The sequence below is a fragment of the Leucoraja erinacea genome, chromosome 1 (assembly GCF_028641065.1).
Source record: "Leucoraja erinacea ecotype New England chromosome 1, Leri_hhj_1, whole genome shotgun sequence".
Classification (NCBI taxonomy): Eukaryota; Metazoa; Chordata; class Chondrichthyes; order Rajiformes; family Rajidae; genus Leucoraja; species Leucoraja erinaceus.
The window spans coordinates 37119626-37137643 of record NC_073377.1 but is presented as its reverse complement, the minus strand read 5'-3'; the positions used below and the strand labels follow the sequence as shown (position 1 = coordinate 37137643).

The window sequence follows — 18018 nt, the reverse complement described above, 5'->3', positions numbered from 1 at the left end:
TATCAATTAACTCTATCCACTCATCTATAACATTGCCATAAGGACAGTCAGCGTATGGCACAACCTGTAACAATTAATGGTAACAATCAACCGACCATTCAACAAAGTGGCTAGAGTAATTGGGAGTTAGTAGCAGCATTACCAGCTACTTAACTTGAACCTTTCCATTAGAGCTAAGGTGCTAGTGTTTAAACAAAATACCCCATACCCAGAACATGGTGACAAATGGACTAATCTGGAGTCGTCATCACTATAGACACTGGGCATAAAACCTAGTTGGAAATATTGAGTACGTTCTATGGGTACGTTCTCTTCGTTTATAAATTAGCAACATCACAGTGGTGGCATATACCAAACCACTTGGGCGGAATAAAATCGATATCATGTGACAATTTATTTAACAATTGGTAACCGTATGTCGTCAAACATATTTGACCATCAGCAACTTACCTACCAGGTGAGCTAAATACTGTAAACAGACATATTAAACCAAAGTATTTGCTGAAAATCCAAAGCAATATGGAACACCAGAGATCAATTTCCTTGTATTTCAATTGAATCACCACGTACCGATGTATGTCGCATGAAACCAGACTTTGAGGCAGTGGCAATGAATACATTCCCGCTGAACTGGGGGGGGGGAATCTAATCTCTATGTTCTCCCCTTTTCTACCTCATCAGTCAGGTACTACGGCCTCATCAGTCGGGTACTACGCAAAATACAGATGGACTCTGCTTCAGGTATTTTGATAGTACCCAACTAAACCCACAGTCATGGATCCCAGTGGTCCTCGACATGGTCATTAAAACCCTAATGATTTTCCCAGTAGCCCAGACTTATCAACTCACCCAGTTTCAGGCATAAGCCACCCATGCCACGATAAATTAAACTACTGGGTTGCAGATTTGAAAAGACCACTGCTGGGCCTGGGTTGCAGAATTGGAAAGACCACTGCTGGGCCTGGATTGTAAGACAGCACTATCGACACGATGACAGCATCCCATCGCATATCCACAAGGGAACATACTTGGCGAACATCAAGAAGTGGGAAGATACTGTTCAAATACAGGAACTACATATTCAACTACAACAAAACCTGTACTGGAGTTCCTGGCAGGTCTTCACCACAATGAAGGACTCAGCTACAGCACCATCAATACAGCCAGAAGTGCTCTGTCAGCCTACTTAACTCGGGCACCAGGACAACAGGCCATAGGGTACCACCCGCTGGTGATCAAATTCAGGAGAGGCATATTCAACTCTAATCCCCCAGACCTAGGTACACCCAAATCTGGGATGTCAGTGTGGTTCTGACGTACCTTAGGGGATGGTCACCAGCCAGGTCCCTCACCCTGGAACAGCCTACCCTGAAGACGGTCATGCTGATGGCCTTGTCTCAGCACAAAGAGTCCAGTTCCTCCATCTACTACGATTGGACAATATGGTTATAACACCAGACCGTGTCACATTTACCATTCAGGGGCTTGTCAAACAGAGCAGACCAGGAGCATCAGGTCCAGTCATGGAATTCTGGGCACACCCACCTGAACCACGGTTATGTGTCATGACCCACTTATTGAATTACATCGACACAATAAGAAATCCCCGAGGGAGAGAAAAATCCTTATGGGTCAGCCACAAGAAACCTCATGGTCGGGTAACGAGCCAAACTATCCCAAGTGGCTCAAGCAGGTACTGGGAGTTGCTGGAGTAAATACTAACGTGTATAAATCTTACTCCACCAGGGCAGCATCCACATCGGTGACTAAGAGGATGGACGTGCCTATGGACCACATCCTGGCTACAGAGGGGTGGTCTAGGGAGTATACGTTCCAAACTTTTATAACAAGCCGCTGGCAAAACCTGTATCGTTTGCAGAAAAAGTTTTAGAATCTGCAAATATATAATTTAAGCCCGGGGGAGCATTTTGGTCTTGTTATTGTTAATAACACCATTATTGTTTTACAAACAGATTCATGGTTGATTACGATAACATACTTCCTCCCTCGAATGACTTTGGCAGCGAGTGAAGTATGAACTGTTACACGGTTTAAAATCACAGAGCTTTAAAATCTTCACGTAGTCACTCACGTGACTCCGAAGTAAAATAGTAAGATTAAACAAGAACTTACCAGTTTGAAGTTTGATCTGTATTTTATGAGGAGTTACGATGAGGGATTACGTGAAGATTTTAAAGCCCTCCGCTCCCACCCTCAATTATAGAGATCAACTGGTATTTTAGTTCTCCTTTTCTTTACTATGTTTATTTCAATTATTGTGTTTCCTGTGATTCCACACCGCTGCTTTGAAGTACGTCGCGCATGCGTGCTGGACGGGTTCTTCACGTAATCCCTCATCGTAACTCCTCATAAAATACAGATCAAACTTCAAACTGGTAAGTTCTCGTTTAATCTCGCTATTTTGTTGTGTTCACTTGGTCTGAGAAGGTTTGAAATGCACTCCTCATGTTGATTATCAAAGACGTATGGGCTTGTGACTTTCCTGAGCTTTATAAAAAATTAGGGGTTTCAGAAACAAAACACAATAACAAATCCAAATAGTCAATAACCATGTCCCAACTTTGAAATGTTATTGTAGCTTTAGCAAAGGCATTGTTAACACTTGGATATAGTTTTGGGATATTGGGTCCAAAGTAAAATAAGTTGGAAAAAAAAATTCAAGTTTTCGGCGTTCATCCAACAAACTCATCAAACGTTCTGTGGATGGACACAAGGTGGAGCTCACGAGTTCACTGCCAGATCCCAAACGACCCATCTTCATAGTTGGTAGAGTTGTACGGCCAAACTCTTGCCAGTCATAGGCTTTATCTTTAGGTATTCAGTTGGTCCGGTTCTTCTCTGCCCTTGCCCATCATTCAGATTCTGCCAGACCCTGTGGACTTTGCATGTTCTCCCTCTGATCGCGTGGGTTTCCTCCAATTGCTCCAGTTTCTTCCTACATTCCAAAGACGTGCGAGTTTGTACTGGCGTTAATTAGCCCTCTGTAAATTGTCCCTAGTGTGTAAGGAGTCGGTGAGAAAGTGGGATAACATAAAATCAATGTGAATGATGGTCGGCGACTCGTTGGGCTGAAGGGCGTTTCCATGCTGTATCCCCAAAATTATAAAACTGTCCATTTTGTATCAATGATGCTAACAAAACTGTCTCATCATGAAGGAAATCCTGTGTGACTTTCTGCAGGAATGTGACCACATAGAAGTTGTCCAGCATCCCGTTTGCTTACTCCAGCAAGGATGTACTAAGTTTTTACATTAGTTGAATTATAGCAGTCAACGATAATTCTATAGCTGCTTATTTTTGCCTGTGTCACATGAGATACATAGAAACATAGAAAATAGGTGCAGGAGTAGGCCATTCGGCCCTTCGAGCCTGCACCGCCATTCAATATGATCACGGCTGATCATCCAACTCAGTATCCCGTATCTACCTTCTCTCCATACCCCCTGATCCCCTTAGACACAAGGGCCACATCTAACTCCCTCTTAAATATAGACAATGAACTGGCCTCAACTACCTTCTGTAGCAGGGAATTCCAGAGATTCCTGTGTGAAAAATGTTTTTCGCATCTCGGTCCTAAAAGACTTCCCCCTTATCCTTAAATTGTGACCCCTTGTTCTGGACTTCCCCAACATCGGGAACAATCTTCCTGCATCTAGCCTGTCCAACCCCTTAAGAGTTGAGCATAATCAGCATTGGAATAACATAGGATGATGTTGATGGTTCTAATTGTGCCACTGTTTTGAAATCTCCAACTTTCTGGATGTTGCTTTATCGGTTTGACACTACTTCTTAAACCTACAGTTTAAGCCAAGAAGTTTAGAGACACAGCATTCAGTCCACTGTGTCCATGCCGACCATTGATCACCCGTTCACACTAGTTCTATGTTATTTCACTTTCTCATTCACTCCCTGCACATTATGGCCTACAAATCCACACGTTTTTGGGTTGTGGGAGGAAACCACAGAACACAGACGAAACCCTTGAGGGCACATGAGGAACGTGCAAACTACATGCAGACAGCGTCCGAGATCAGCTTCGAACCTGGGTCTTTGGTGCAATGAGGCAGCAACTCTATCACTTTGTTGAATATTGATACTGAGCTATAACTCCAACTTTGTCCGTGTCGTATCTCCGTCCGCACTGCAGCCTAACACCGTGGAGCTCGGGGCCTCTTGCTCGGGACCGACTTTGGGATCTCCAACTGCTGGATTCTGCGGACTTAACATCGTGGAGCTCGCGGTCCCTGGTTATGGACCAACTTCGGGAGCTCCAAGCTGCAGGAGCTTCGATCGCCCCGGCTGAGGATGGTTCGGCTGCCCCAGCCGCGGGAGAGAAAGCAGGAAAGAAGATAAGACTTTATTGCCTCCCATTACAGTGAGGATTGTGGAGGAGCCGCTGTGGTGGATGTTTATGGCAAATTTTGTGAAGTTGTGTGTCTTGTTGCTTTTTGGTATGACTGTATGGCAAATCAAATTCCTGTTTGCAAAACATACTTGGCTAATAAATTACGATTATGTTCATGATTATTTAAGTATGATTGCAACAGACTGCCTGTTACAATATCATTGAAGTGATGCAATTAAAAGAAGGAATTACATTTTTATAATCAAATGGACACAATTTCTGTAGTGTTTCAAAAAAGGACTTTTTTTAATCTGCTCATATTTATTTCTTTAGCAAGTTCTTCCAAAAAAAAAAATTTAATCGATGGAAGGACGAATTCAGTTCACGTGGGGGCCAGTTTTATCTCTTCTAACCAGGCGGCCAGCCCATCTGACGACCTCCAATGACATGGATGTGTAGATGGTACACAGACTGTGCTCCATTCTTTCCATCATTAATCACTAAAAGAAGAAAAATATGTATTTAAGAAACAAATAGTTTTATGAATAAGTAAAGATGAACCCCAGATAATTCTGATAATACCATTGTCCAGAAATGGGGAACAAAATAAGCAGATGGAATTCAGAATTTTCTTTCTCTATCTCCTTAGCTTTATTTGCTGTAGGTTCTACACACTGCAGTTTACAACCCTCCCTGCATCCATCAAGTCCCCATCATTCATTCACAAGTCTACACGCTATATCGAGGACCAAAGAACATAGGTTTAAGCTGAAAGGGAAAAGATTTAATTGGAATCTATGGGGTAACTTTTGCTCACAAGGGGTGGTGGGTGTATGGAACAAGCTGCCAGAGGAGGTAGTTGAGGCTGGGAATATCCCAATGTTTAAGAAACAGTTAAACAATTACATGGATTTGACAGGTTTGGAGGGATATGGATCAAACGCGGGTAGGTGGGACTCGTGTAGCTGGGACATGTTGGCCGGTGTAGGCAAGTTGGACCGAAGGGCCTGTTTCCACGCTGTATCACTCTATGACTATGTAGTACATTGCTCTCGGTTAGAACAGTGGTAGAGCTGCTGCTTCACAGCGCCAGAGACCTTGATTTGATCCTGAATATGGGTGCTGTCTGTGCGGAGTTTGCATGTTCTCCCTGTGACTACTGGGTTTCCTCCAGGTGCTCTGGTTTCCTCTTGCATTAGAAATACATGCAGGTTTGTGGGTTAATTGGCCTCTGTAAATTGCCCCTAGTGTGTAGGACGTGTTCGTGGTCTAACATAGAACTAGTGTACGGATGATCGATGGTTGGCGTGGACTAGCAAAGGGCCTGTTTCTATGCTATATATCTAAAGTAAAATAAAATAAACTAGGCAGCCTTTACCCAATGTTCACACAAATACAAATATTCTTGGACAGGGTGTCACTGGATAGCAAATAGATGTAGGGAGAGTCCGTTGTGACTTACTGGCACCTCCCAAGGTGATTGCAGTGATATTTTGGGAAAGGCAATAAATGTATTAAATCATCCATAGTAAAACAGTGATAAACATTTGAAGTAAAACTTTAGCGACAACTGTCGAGTAAAATATGTTTCTGCTGCCGCATTTTGGTTTCCTTCTGTTTTTCCCCAACTGCGTTAACCGATGTTGGAACATAATTCTCCTAGAAGTCACTGTTGTCCATATGACAGTCCCGCCATCCTGGGAATTAACCTTGTGAACCTGCGCTGCACTCCCTCAATAGCAAGAATGTCCTTCCTCACATGTGGAGACCAAAACTGCACCCAATACTCCAGGTGTGGTCTCACAAGGGGCCTGTATACTTCAGAAGGACCTATTTGGACACAGACACAGACACACACCTTCCTTCACCAGCCCGTTATCAGGCGGGGGACAGGGCATTTTAAACATCCTACACTAATTCCATTCTCACATTATCCCACTCACCCACATAATAGAGGCAATGTATAGTGGTTCTGAAAACCACTGCTTACGGTTTTTTTCCCCCAATGAGCCAATGAAAGTCACCGGTCAGCACCGGCCACAACCTACGAGAACCTTCGACCTCCTGGCGACCCACTAGGACCTCCTAGCAACCCACCTACAGCTCGTGAATTCTCGCTACTCTCCATGGCGGCTTAATTCTAGTCGCCGCTAATTTTTCAACATGTTGAAACATTCACAGTGACCATAATGAGGCCACGACTAGTTTCCAGAATGCGGGAACTATAAAGGCGACTTCCCGGCAACCAACCACGAACATGTGGCGACTGCATAGTCTCCTGCATTCGCCTAAAAAGTTGGCCCATTACTGCAATCAATGAATGGCTCTGAGATAAAGGAAATACTGGATCAGAAAGTTTGCTTATTAAATTTCATTACTGCTCTAACAATTGTTTAACTGCCAATTAATAGCAGTTGGCAATTTGACTTTCACTTACTTTGTGCCATAGAAAAGCCTTGTAGTCTGAGGTCCTCTGAAGGTTTCTCAAGGAAACACTTCATCATCTCCTTAACCACTGCCATGGATCAACAATGCCCCAAGGCTCATCACACGTCAGGACTCTTAAGACACATTTACAGAACCAGCTAATCCCTTGACCTCTGCCATACAGATTCTCTCAACTGCAAGAAACCTATATGACCAATGTATTTCCCTCATATGCACACTGGCTTCATAAAATACAATCACTCCACATTCATACAGCATTGTATGAGATAAAACACAAAGTGGTGGAGTAACTCAGTGGGTCAGGCTGCATCTGTTGAGGGAATGGATAGGTGATGTTTCGGGTTGGGACCCTTTTCCAGTCTGGGTCCCTGAGTTTCTCCAGCACTTTGTGTTTTGCTCAAGATTTCAGCATCTGCAGTGTCTGGTATCTCCATACATTTGAGGAAGTTTGGTTATAGGTTACGGAGAAAAAGGCAAGAGAATAGGATTGAGAGGGGAAAATAGATCAGCCATGATCGGGAGATGGAGCAGACTCGAAGGGCCGAATGTCCCGATTATGTCCCATGTCTTGTCAGGAAAAGTTTCTGTGCTGGAAGCCACATAGAGACTTGGAGAAAGCTGGGGTTATTTTTCAGTACATCATACTGTCTAAAAATAGTCAACTAAGCATAGATAACTGTACAAAGTGCAAGGTTCAAGAATGTGAGTGAAACATTTGTGGAAAGTTAGAGTTCAGTTAAAAATGAGAAACCAAGTGTTATCAAAACATTTACTTTTTTTTAACAAAGCTGCCAATATGTGCACACCATACTCCTCTGAAGCAAATGCCAGTGTAGTCTAGGGACGCTGTTGCCTCTCAGAGGTAGCCTAGAATTAGTTTCTAAGCAGTGAAATGTTGCAGGTCGGCACAGTCTAGGTGGTGCGTCTATCCCTAGCTCTGGCCCAAGGATAAATAATTGGTCTTTAAATTTAAAACATAACATTTTGGGAAAACGCTATTTCCTTCATTCTTTGAATCAGAAGATGTGTTTATAACATTTCTATTTACTCGTAAAGCTTTAGCCGACTTACCCATTCTGTAGCCATCTGTCAGCCTTTCTTTCTTTGCAAGGTTTTTAGCCACTATCAGTAAATGACCCAGCAGCTGTTTGCACAATCAAAAAACAACGTTTTATCACAATTAAAATGTTCATGTTTGATTTATCTAATGCATTGAGGTTTTAACAATGCAAATATACTGTAACATAGCTTTCAAATAAATGCTTGTTTCACCCTTGTAGTTTGTATCTTTTCAATGCTCCTTAAATCTGACATCCACAGTTTGCCGTCAATATATTTATTTCAACAATTTGCAATTTACATATTTTATTTAAAATTTATCATGGCACTATCCAACAAATATGGATGTTTTCTTATTTTCTGTTTTCTTATTTGGTTTGGCCTCAAAATATAAGGCCAAATCACATAAGAAAAGAAGAATACAGGTAACCAACACCTTGGTTAGCCTGTTCAGTGCCACCCGTGAGTATACTCAGGTCATGGCCAATAGTGGAAAAATAACTTGGCAGTGAAAAGGTTAAAGAAATAGGTTGTAAGATGCATCTTCAAGATGGCATTGTTTGGTGATGGCACTTCCAAGCTCAAAGCCTAGGCAGCTGAATATCAATAAATACGAGGGAAGCACAAGAGGCTACAAATGGAAAGGTATTGAGAACGGTGGAGCTGGAGGAGGTATGAAATAGAGATATGTGCCAGGTCATGTTTCAAATTTAAAAGCAATGAGCATTTCAAAAGTGAAGCTTTTGCAGAATCAGACTCCTGTAACTCAAGTGCAAATGGGGATGATGGATGAAGAATAGTTCAAGTTCAAATTTATTGTCACATGCACCAATTAAGGTACAGTGATATTTGAGTTACCATACAGCTATACAAGTAAAAAATAACACAATATACAATACATTTAACATAAACATCCACCACAGTGGAATCAACATTCCTCATCATCTTCAGTCATCTTCCTCTTTTGTTCACCCGTGGTAGTCGGGGCTTTTTGAACCCTCAGCATTGCCTCTGGCGACGGTCCGCTGTTCAAGCCCTCTTGTCGGGATGATGGAAACTCTGGCGTCGGGATGGATCGGAACACTGCGCGGCATGGAGTTCCCAAGTCGGCGCTTCTTACCGGAGACCGCGGCTTCACGGTGTTAAAGTCCACAGGCCCCACAGTGGGAGCATTTCCACAGCGATCCTCCGCAAAGGATCACCCGCTCCCCGATGGTAAGTCTGCGCCGTGCTTGTGCTGTGAAGCTCCGGGCCAGTCTCCAGGAGGGGCCGCACCAATCCACGTTGTTAGGCCACGGGGAGGGGACGTAGAAAGATCACATCTCCGTCGAGGTAAGTGACTGAAAAAGGTTTCCCCCTATTCCCTCCCCCCACCCCACCCCACATAAAACATACCAAGAAACATTAAAACATACATTTTAGACACACTAAAAATAACAAAAAAAGTCGAAATGACACACTGCTGGAGAGGTTGCCATCGCGGCGCCACCCGGTGTTCGGTGAAGATGCAACATCTTTAGGATTCGAGTGTTAAAATTCTAGGGGTAGAAATGAATCTTTAGATGTTTGTGCCGAGCCACACTATTGCTGTGTCTGTGCATTGCATTCCACATTCAGGATTTGCTAACAATGAAGTAAACAGATCAAATTTTGGAACTCTGCGATTACTACAAATTTAGTTGAAAACTGATTTCCACCGTTCTAAAGAGCAATCAAACTCCATTAATCCTGTAAAGGATGAACTGCGGGAACCTGTAACCCTCCTTTACTCTGCTTAAGTGGTAGTTCATGGATCTTATTGTCAGCCACCGCAGGTGAGCACAATTCTAACTTTATCTTAAACCTCTTGATGTTTGTCCTCAAGCAGTGGCAACTGGACAGCACATGGAAGCTGGAAATAAAGTCTCCCACGGCAAGACCACTCCGCTTCACTTCACGTGGCTGGTCGGGTTTCTATGGATGTTTCCCCAGGGGTGTCTAGAAACAGAGTTAATGGTCTCAAATGAAGAGGACAGGGATGGAAATGTCTTCATCCCGAGGATGGTGAATCTTTGGAATTCTCTACGCAGGAGGGCCACAGGGGTTCAGTTCCTACGTTTGTAGAAAAGATCAAAAGACGTTTAGATACTGGAATCGAGTAATATGGCATTAGTGCAGGAAATTGATGCGAAGGTAAAAAGGTTTGTCGTAAACTTACCGAATGACAAGCGGGTTCAAGCGTCTGAAAGGCCTTATCCTGCTGCTATACCAATGCTTTTTATCAGCAAATGCAGCATAGAATGGGGGGGTGAACAAAATAAGCTCAGTAACATTACCATTTACTGCTCACCAACAGCAACATTATATTCTATAAATAATTATCCACACTTACCTCTTTGTCATCATCTGTTGAGGCACTAATACGTGGTATTGGGACTTTGGGTATCACAAGGAAGTGAACTGGACCCTGAGGATTTACATCTCTAAAGGATAGGCACTACACAGAAGAAGATACAGTAAATATACAGAACTAGAAATTATCAAATGATATAATCAATGGACATTTTAAAACCAAGTCGTCAACTTGAAATTCCCCTCCTCTTGATGCTGATTTTGCATTTTGCATTATAAAATTGTAATAGTAATTTAGAAAGAGATTTTACATACAATAAAACAAGTCACTGGTAAACAAGGATGGACTATCTTTATTGCACAAACAGTGAAATTGCTCTCTCCTAGAATCAGGAGTGGTTTATATGATTCCTTGAGTCCACTCCTCTCTTTGCAAAGATTGTGGCAGATCCTATGACATGCGTCCACTTTCCCACACAATCTCCATACCCTCCCATTATGTCAACGTTCCAAAATCTGTTGATCCCTGCCTTGAATATATTCAACAACCGAATGCCCACAGCCCTGTAGTAGCAAATTATAGCGATTAGCAGCGTTCTGCTTATAGGCATTTCTCCTCATCTTAGTTCTGAGTGGTCCATTCTTTATCCTAAGACACTGTCCCTTCGCAGTTGACTCTCGGCATCTACTCTGTCAATTCCTATAAGGCTCTTGTATGTCTCAGTAACAATACATAAAACTCCTGTGAGGTTCTTCATCAGTTTCTCCGTAGATGATCTATATCCTTATTCAGAGCAAATTTTCACATTTAGCTTGGGAAAGCATTCAAACCGCGCGTGTCACATTACACTTCTTAATTAGACATTAGCATCAATTTATAATTTATAATACAAAATAAATGGATGCAATTACTTCCTTTAACTGCTAATCATTCAGATAAATTCATTTGGAGCACGTGAATAGCACAAGTAAAATGAAATTCAGTGCCGTAAATATACCTGGTCGTCTTCATAAATGATGTCCGCAGGAACTGATTTATCAATAATTTTTGAGAATAGCGTAGGTGGTTGATTTCCATATTTCTTTCTTGCATCATCAGCTAACTTTGCGTTGAGCACTTCCTTATCATTTACTTTTGATGAACAGTAGCCTTTCTTAATGAATGAAAGAAAAAACAAGTTTAATATGTTGCGTAGAGTAGGAAGGAACTGCAGATGCTGGTTTAAACTAAAGATAGACACAAAAAACTGGAATAACTCAGCTGGTCAGACAGCATCTCTGGAGAAAAGGAATAAGTGACGTTTCGTATCGAGACCCTTCTTTATAGGACTTTGGTCAGGCCACATTTGGAGTATTGTGTGCAGTTCTGGTCACCACATAACAGGGATGTGGAAGCTTTGGAGATGTTGCAAAGGAGGTTTATCAGAATGCCGTTTGGATTAGAGGGTATTTGCTATAAGAAGAGGTAGACACAAAATGCTGGAGTAACTCAGGCAGCATCACTGGAGAGAAGGAATGGGTGACGTTTCAGGTCGAGATCCTTCTTGGATTTTTTGGAGCATCGGAGACCAAGGGGAGAACTGATAGAAGTGTCTAAAATTGTGAGATGTATAGATAGGGCTGACAGTCAGAACCTTTATCCCCCAGAGTGAAATTGTCAATTGCTGGAGGGCATAGCATTAAGGTGAGAGGGGCAAAGTTTAAAAGGAGGTCTTGGGGGCAAGTATTTTCATACTTGTATGATGGCTGCCTTGAATGGCTGCCAGGGGTTGTGGTGCAGGCAGATACAACAATGGCATTTAAGCAGGCACTCTGGTCCCCATTCATCTGCACTCAACCCCAATTCATGTTTTACTGAAAAGTACAGGCAATCAAGTCAAGAGCTTTTAATCTTCAGACTGACAGTGAAACTATGAAATTCTTAATCGCAGCAGTCTTAATAAGCCTGTAAACACAGCACATGCAGATAAAATAATTAGAAAATTCAATAACCACAATACTAGTGCAAAACAAAACCCATAGTGCTTTGTGCAACTAAAGACATTCCATGGAAGTTCATAGTTAAGGTTATTTTTGTGTAGTGATCAAGTGTGTAGTTGGATGTTGGGAAGGAGCAATTCTTGAACCTAATGGTCTCGTTTTTTCAGATTCCTGTACCTTCTTCCCAATGGTAAGTGTGAAATGAGATGGTAGTCACGGTGATGTGGGTCTTTGATGGTATTGGCAGTCTTTTTAAGGGCAGCACCTCGCAAAGATCCATTTGATGGTGTTGAGGTCAGTATCTGGACATGAACTAAATGATCCCCTTCATTCCTGGTATCTGGGGTACAGATCAGGCTGGGGGTGCAGCAGGAGCTAGAGTTGGGTTCCGGAACATCAGGGGTGAGGAACGTGCATAGGTTTGCAGCTGGAGCTGAGGTCCAGAGTACTTGTGTATTCTATTCTCTTTAAACTCACCATGTTCACAAGAAAATTGACATAGTAGTAAAACAGAGTGAAGTAAATTAGTGTTTGGATATTATTAGTAGTAACATCTAATAGTCATACTTATACAGCATGAAAACAGGGTCTTTGGCACAACTCATCCATGCTAACCATGATGTCCACCTGAACTAGTCCCATCTGTCAATATCCCTCGAAAACCTTTCCTATCCATGGACCTGCCCTTTAAATGTTATTGGTTTGTTGTACCTGCCTCTACAGCTGTTGTTATGCTTGAGTATTGGTTGATTGTACTCATGTAGGGTATGATTTGACGGGATAGCATACAAAGTTTTTCACTGTATCTCAGTACGTGTAACAAATACCTTCACCAGCTCATTCCACATACCCTACATCCAGAGTGGAAAAGTTTCCACTCGAGTCCCCTTCTAATCTTTTCCTTTTCACCTTAAATCTATGTTCTTCCAATTTTAGACTCATCTACCTTGGGAAAAGATTGTGAGCATCCACCTTATTTATGCCCCTCATAGTTTTATACCTCTGTAAGGTAACCCCAGACTCCTATAGGGGGGTCGCACGTAAGGTCATCGGGTCAAAGGGCGTGACGCAGGGAGCAGCTCAATCCATGTGGAGGACATGGCGGCCTCGGTATACACTGTTAACACACGAAAAGCGTACTTTCTTACCTGTTAAAAACCCAAACCTCCGAAATTGTCTTTTTTTTTGCACTGTAAATAATTATGGGTGCTGTCATTTAATGCGGGAAGGTATCAGTTTAAACTGGTGTTATCTCATGGTGTAGCATCTTTAACAATCCGCGACTAATAGCCGCATTCATTGTCGTGTCCAGACAACATCTTCTCGATAAGCCTTCGCTATATAAAGCGAACTCAAAGTCAGAGCAATTTGATTGCAATCTTGTGGGGTTATTTTTTTGGGTGACTGAGCGCTAAGAACCAAATGCTCTAGTATCTTTGATCTGAACCCGAGCACCAAGGTGTAAGCGGCCGAAGGAGCGCATTCCTCAGGACAGCCCCCACTCTCTCCCCTCCCCCCCCCCGGGGTCAGCGCTGTCCGGCCACGGCCGCCCACCACCCCGTCTCCCCGTGGGCTGCATTGTCAGGGGCTGTGGGTCGGCAGCGCGCACACAGGGGGCCGGGTGGAGCGGGGCCACGGGCAACGTCGGCTGCAGCAGAGTTGGGGGCTGTCTGCTCCCTCCGCCCACCCAGAGTCACTGACTGCGCTGCACCGGCACCCCGACCTCTTCCACCCCGCCGACCTCCTCCCCCCCGACGTGGAGATAGACAACCCGGGGTCCACGAGTGTGCAACCAGTCCGGATGCTGGGCCAGAAGAAGGGTCCGCTGTACTGACAGCCATAACAAATGCTTACTTGCAGTTCATCGCGTGTACTCCAGTTGGCGTTGCGTGGTTACAGTACAGGTCACAGGTCATGACCTCGACTGCGTGCAACCTCCCTATATTCTTAGGGAAAGCATCTCAACCTATCCAGCCTTTCTTCGTAACTCAAGTCTTCCAGTCCTGTAACTTCTCTGTGAATCCTCTCTGCACATTTTCCATGTTAATTACATCCTTTCATGAGCAGGTCAACCATGGGGCGATGGCCCTGCCCGCAGTCTGTTCGTTTTTTCATTCTTTTTGTTATTTTTTAGTGTGTTAAAAGTTTGTTTTAATGTTATTCGGTTTATTTTATGTGGGGAGAGAGGAGAGGGGATCGGGGATCGGGGGAAACTTTTTTTCAAGTTCTTACCTTGCCGGAGATGTGATTAATTTTCGGATCACATTCTCCGGGCGCTCTGCGGCCTTCCATCGATGGAGCTGGAAGCCTCGGACTGACTTTGAGCCCTATCGCGGGGGTGCGGATTTAACATCGGAGCTGATCCCTTGCCTGGGATCGCTCCCACGCGGCCTGCGGACTTTACCATCAACCTCACAGTCGGGAGAGGCTCCAACGTCGCGGAAGGTTCAACCAGCCCCGACACGAGGTTCGATCACCCAGCAGCGGGGGAGCTGACATCCCTCCGATGCGGGAGCTGATCGCATCGACGCGGAGGGCCCGAACTCCGCCGGCTAAGGGAGTCAAGATCGTCCCGTCAACGGGGGCTCTAGGCCCGCGACCGAGGAAGAACTAAGGGAACGACTTGAACTTGAAGGACTTTCAGAAGGCTTTTGACAAGGTCCCACATAAGAGATTAGTATACAAACTTAAATGACACGGTATTGGGGGTTCAGTATTGATGTGGTTAGAGAACTGGCTGGCAGACAGGAAGCAAAGAGTAGAGCAAACATCCGGTAGGCGGCGCGACTCTGGTCAGCAGCGGCCTCTGCAGCCTGTCCGCGTTTTTATTATTTTTTGTCTATGTTTATATGTAGTTTTTGTTATTTTATATTGGGGTGTGTGTGTGGGGGGGTGCGGGGGGTGGGAAGATGGGAGGGAGGGGGAAACTTTTAAATCTCTCCCTGCACTGGAGACCCGACCTTTTTTCGTCGGGTCTCAGTTGTCGTTGAGGCTGCAACGAGGAGCGGCCTCCAACAGAAGAAGCCGGGGACTCAGGTGCCGACTCACCTCACCGTCGCGGAGCTGGCCGAGACCGGAGCAGGATGGAGCGGTGGAGGAGCGCTGCTGCTGCTGCCGCTGCTGCTGCTGATGCGGAGGCTGCTACTGCGGGTCTGCGGACGGCGGCACCGGGAGCCCGCGGTTCCCTGGAGGGAGACCGCTTTTCAGGGCTCCTGCAACGGCGACTTCTCCCGCCCGAGTTGCGGGGTCGAGGAGCTCCTGGAGCGGGGCCTACATCACTGCCCCGCGCGGCTCGGAATGGCCGCGGGACTCTGCGAGCGCACGCCGGGGTCTCTAACATCAAGACCCGGTGTGCGACCTCGCACCACCCGGCGTGGCTTTAATGGCCGCGGGACAATCGCCATCGCCAGCCGGGGGCTTTGACTTTGACTGTGACATCGGGGGGGGGGGGGGGGGAGAGTGCAGGGGGGAGTTAAGTTTTTTTTTGGCCTTCCATCACAGTTATGTGATGGATGTTTATGTTAAATGTAATTATGTTGTGTCTGGGGTCTATTTGTGTGTAATGTATGGCTGCAGAAACGGCATTTCATTTGGACCTCCAGGGGTCCAAATGACAATTAAATAGACTATTGACTATTGACTATTGAGTAAACGGGTCCTTTTCACAATGACAGGCAGTGACTAGTGGGGTACCGCAAGGCTCAGTGCTGCGAACCCAGCTATTTACAATATATATTAATGATTTGGACTCATTAGAATTTAGAAGATTGAAGGGGGGGTCTTATAGAAACTTACAAAATTCTTAAGGGGTTGGATAGGCTAGATGCAGGAACATTGTTCCTGATGTTGGGGAAGTCCGGAACAAGGGGTCACAGTTTAAGGATAAGGGGGAAATCTTTTAGGACCGAGATGAGGAAAATATTTTTCACACAGAGAGTGGTGAATCTCTGGAATTCTCTGCCACAGGAGGTAGTTGAGGCCAGTTCATTGGTTATATTTAAGAGGTAGTTAGATGTGGCCCTTGTGGCTAAAGGGATCAGGGGGTATGGAGAGAAGGCAGGTACAGGATACTGAGTTGGATGATCAGCCATGATCATATTGAATGGCAGTGCAGGCTCGAAGGGCCGAATGGCCTACTCCTGCACCTATTTTCTATGTTTATTTCGCCTTCCATCACAGTGAGGAATGTGTAGGGGTCACTGTAGTGGGTGTTCATGTCAAAATGTGTTTTTGAGTGATCTGTTGCTTTTAATTGTATGACTGGCCTGGCCAATGAAATTCCTCGTATGTTGCAAAACATACTTGGCGAATAAAGTGTGATTGTGATTCTGATACTCTGGATGTGGAGATACGATAAAGTGCTGTACCCCGAGTCAACTAGTACAGTTGCAACATAGAGTAAGGAAATCAAACTAATGTATGTTAGGGCAAAGTCTAGTATTCACCACCAATTTGTGCACTTGAATCACTTGGGCAGTGGAATGTAAGGGTGGACGAGCTGGATGAATAGCCCGTTTTCACGCTGTGTGATTCTATGATTTGTTTTCAATACTCTGCTCTCTCTCTGAACTAATTCTATTCACCGGTGTATTGACTAATCCACGCTGGCGGCGTGCTCTGGAAGGATGTAAATGCACCAAGGACGTGATATGAGGAAACAAAGAAATGCAGGTTCTGGTTTACCAAGGAAAGAAACAAAGTGCTGTAGTAATTCAGCGGGACAGGCAGCAAATCTGGAGAACGTGGATAGATAGTTTGGAGTCGGGACCCTCCTTCAGAAGTTCTCCAGAGGTGCTTCCTGACCCGCTGAGTTACTCCAGCACTTCGTGTCTACATTACATGGATAGTTTGCCTATCAGTAGCAATCCCGGAACCAAACTCCAAAGCGCTCCCCGTTCCACCAGACCTGCAAACCCTGCGATGCTTTTGGTTCCACTGTGCGGCTGGGGATTAGGTTTGAGAGCTGTTTGGCTCAAGGATCATCTGTCAGTCACCGCGGTCCCGGACACACATCGATGGGCCTTGCCCGGGGCTCCCTACCTGCGCACAGCTGCCCAGTCCCGTTGCCAGCAAGGTCGTGGACAGACCGAGAATCCCATGGGGAGCAAACAGCCTGGGCCATTGCAGAATAATCACTCGGTTCATGCTGCAAACCTCCCCTCTACCGACACTCGTGCAGTCCTGCAGGTCATCCTCCTGACAAGACAACTCCTGGTTGGCTAATTTAAATCATGTGGCTTTAACAAGGGTGGTAGCTTTGCTGCAATAGCGAATAAGGATAAATACAAATGTAATGCTGCAGAAACACGAATATGGAAATCTCCTGCACTTGGCAAACAAAACCAAAAAATAAAATGCAGGAAATATGTCAGGCAGCAGAGCAAAACGCAGAAAGTGAACTAATAGTAAATAAAATGAGAAAATGCAGGAACTATGAGCAGGTCCGACAGCAACTGTGGCAGGAGAAATAGTATTTCAGCTCAGTGACGTTCCAACAAATGGTCTGATAGTCTTCGTAAAACGCAGTCATGGCAAAGTATGCGAGAGTGGAAAACAGATCAACCGTGTCGCAATCAATACTGATTGGGGAACTGATCAGCGGAAGTGAACACGATCACATTGAATGGTGGTGCTGGCATCGAAGGGTCTTTTGATGAAATGGCCTACTCCTGCACCACGGCAAATACTGTCTATTAAAATCTATAATGTCAATTTGAAATATTTTCAAAATGTAATCACATAAATTTCACTACAACTAGTACATGCACCCACTCGGATTCAGGCATCAGAAACATGACCGCACTCACACAAAGAAAACGGCCAGGTTTTGTTTT

General features: G+C 44.6%; 1 protein-coding gene across 1 annotated transcript; it reads right to left on the bottom strand.

Moving 5' to 3' along the window:
* Positions 1-4657: 4657 nt before the first annotated feature.
* LOC129695804 (adenosine 5'-monophosphoramidase HINT2-like) lies at positions 4658-17403 on the bottom strand. The gene is made up of 5 exons (XM_055633133.1): positions 17225-17403; positions 11203-11358; positions 10245-10349; positions 7886-7958; positions 4658-4866 (listed from the first exon to the last, which is right to left on the bottom strand). Exons 1-5 carry the CDS (start codon positions 17327-17329, stop codon positions 4775-4777), a joined length of 531 nt encoding a protein of 176 aa, XP_055489108.1. The 5' UTR covers positions 17330-17403; the 3' UTR covers positions 4658-4774.
* Between the last annotated feature and the right edge of the window lie 615 nt (positions 17404-18018).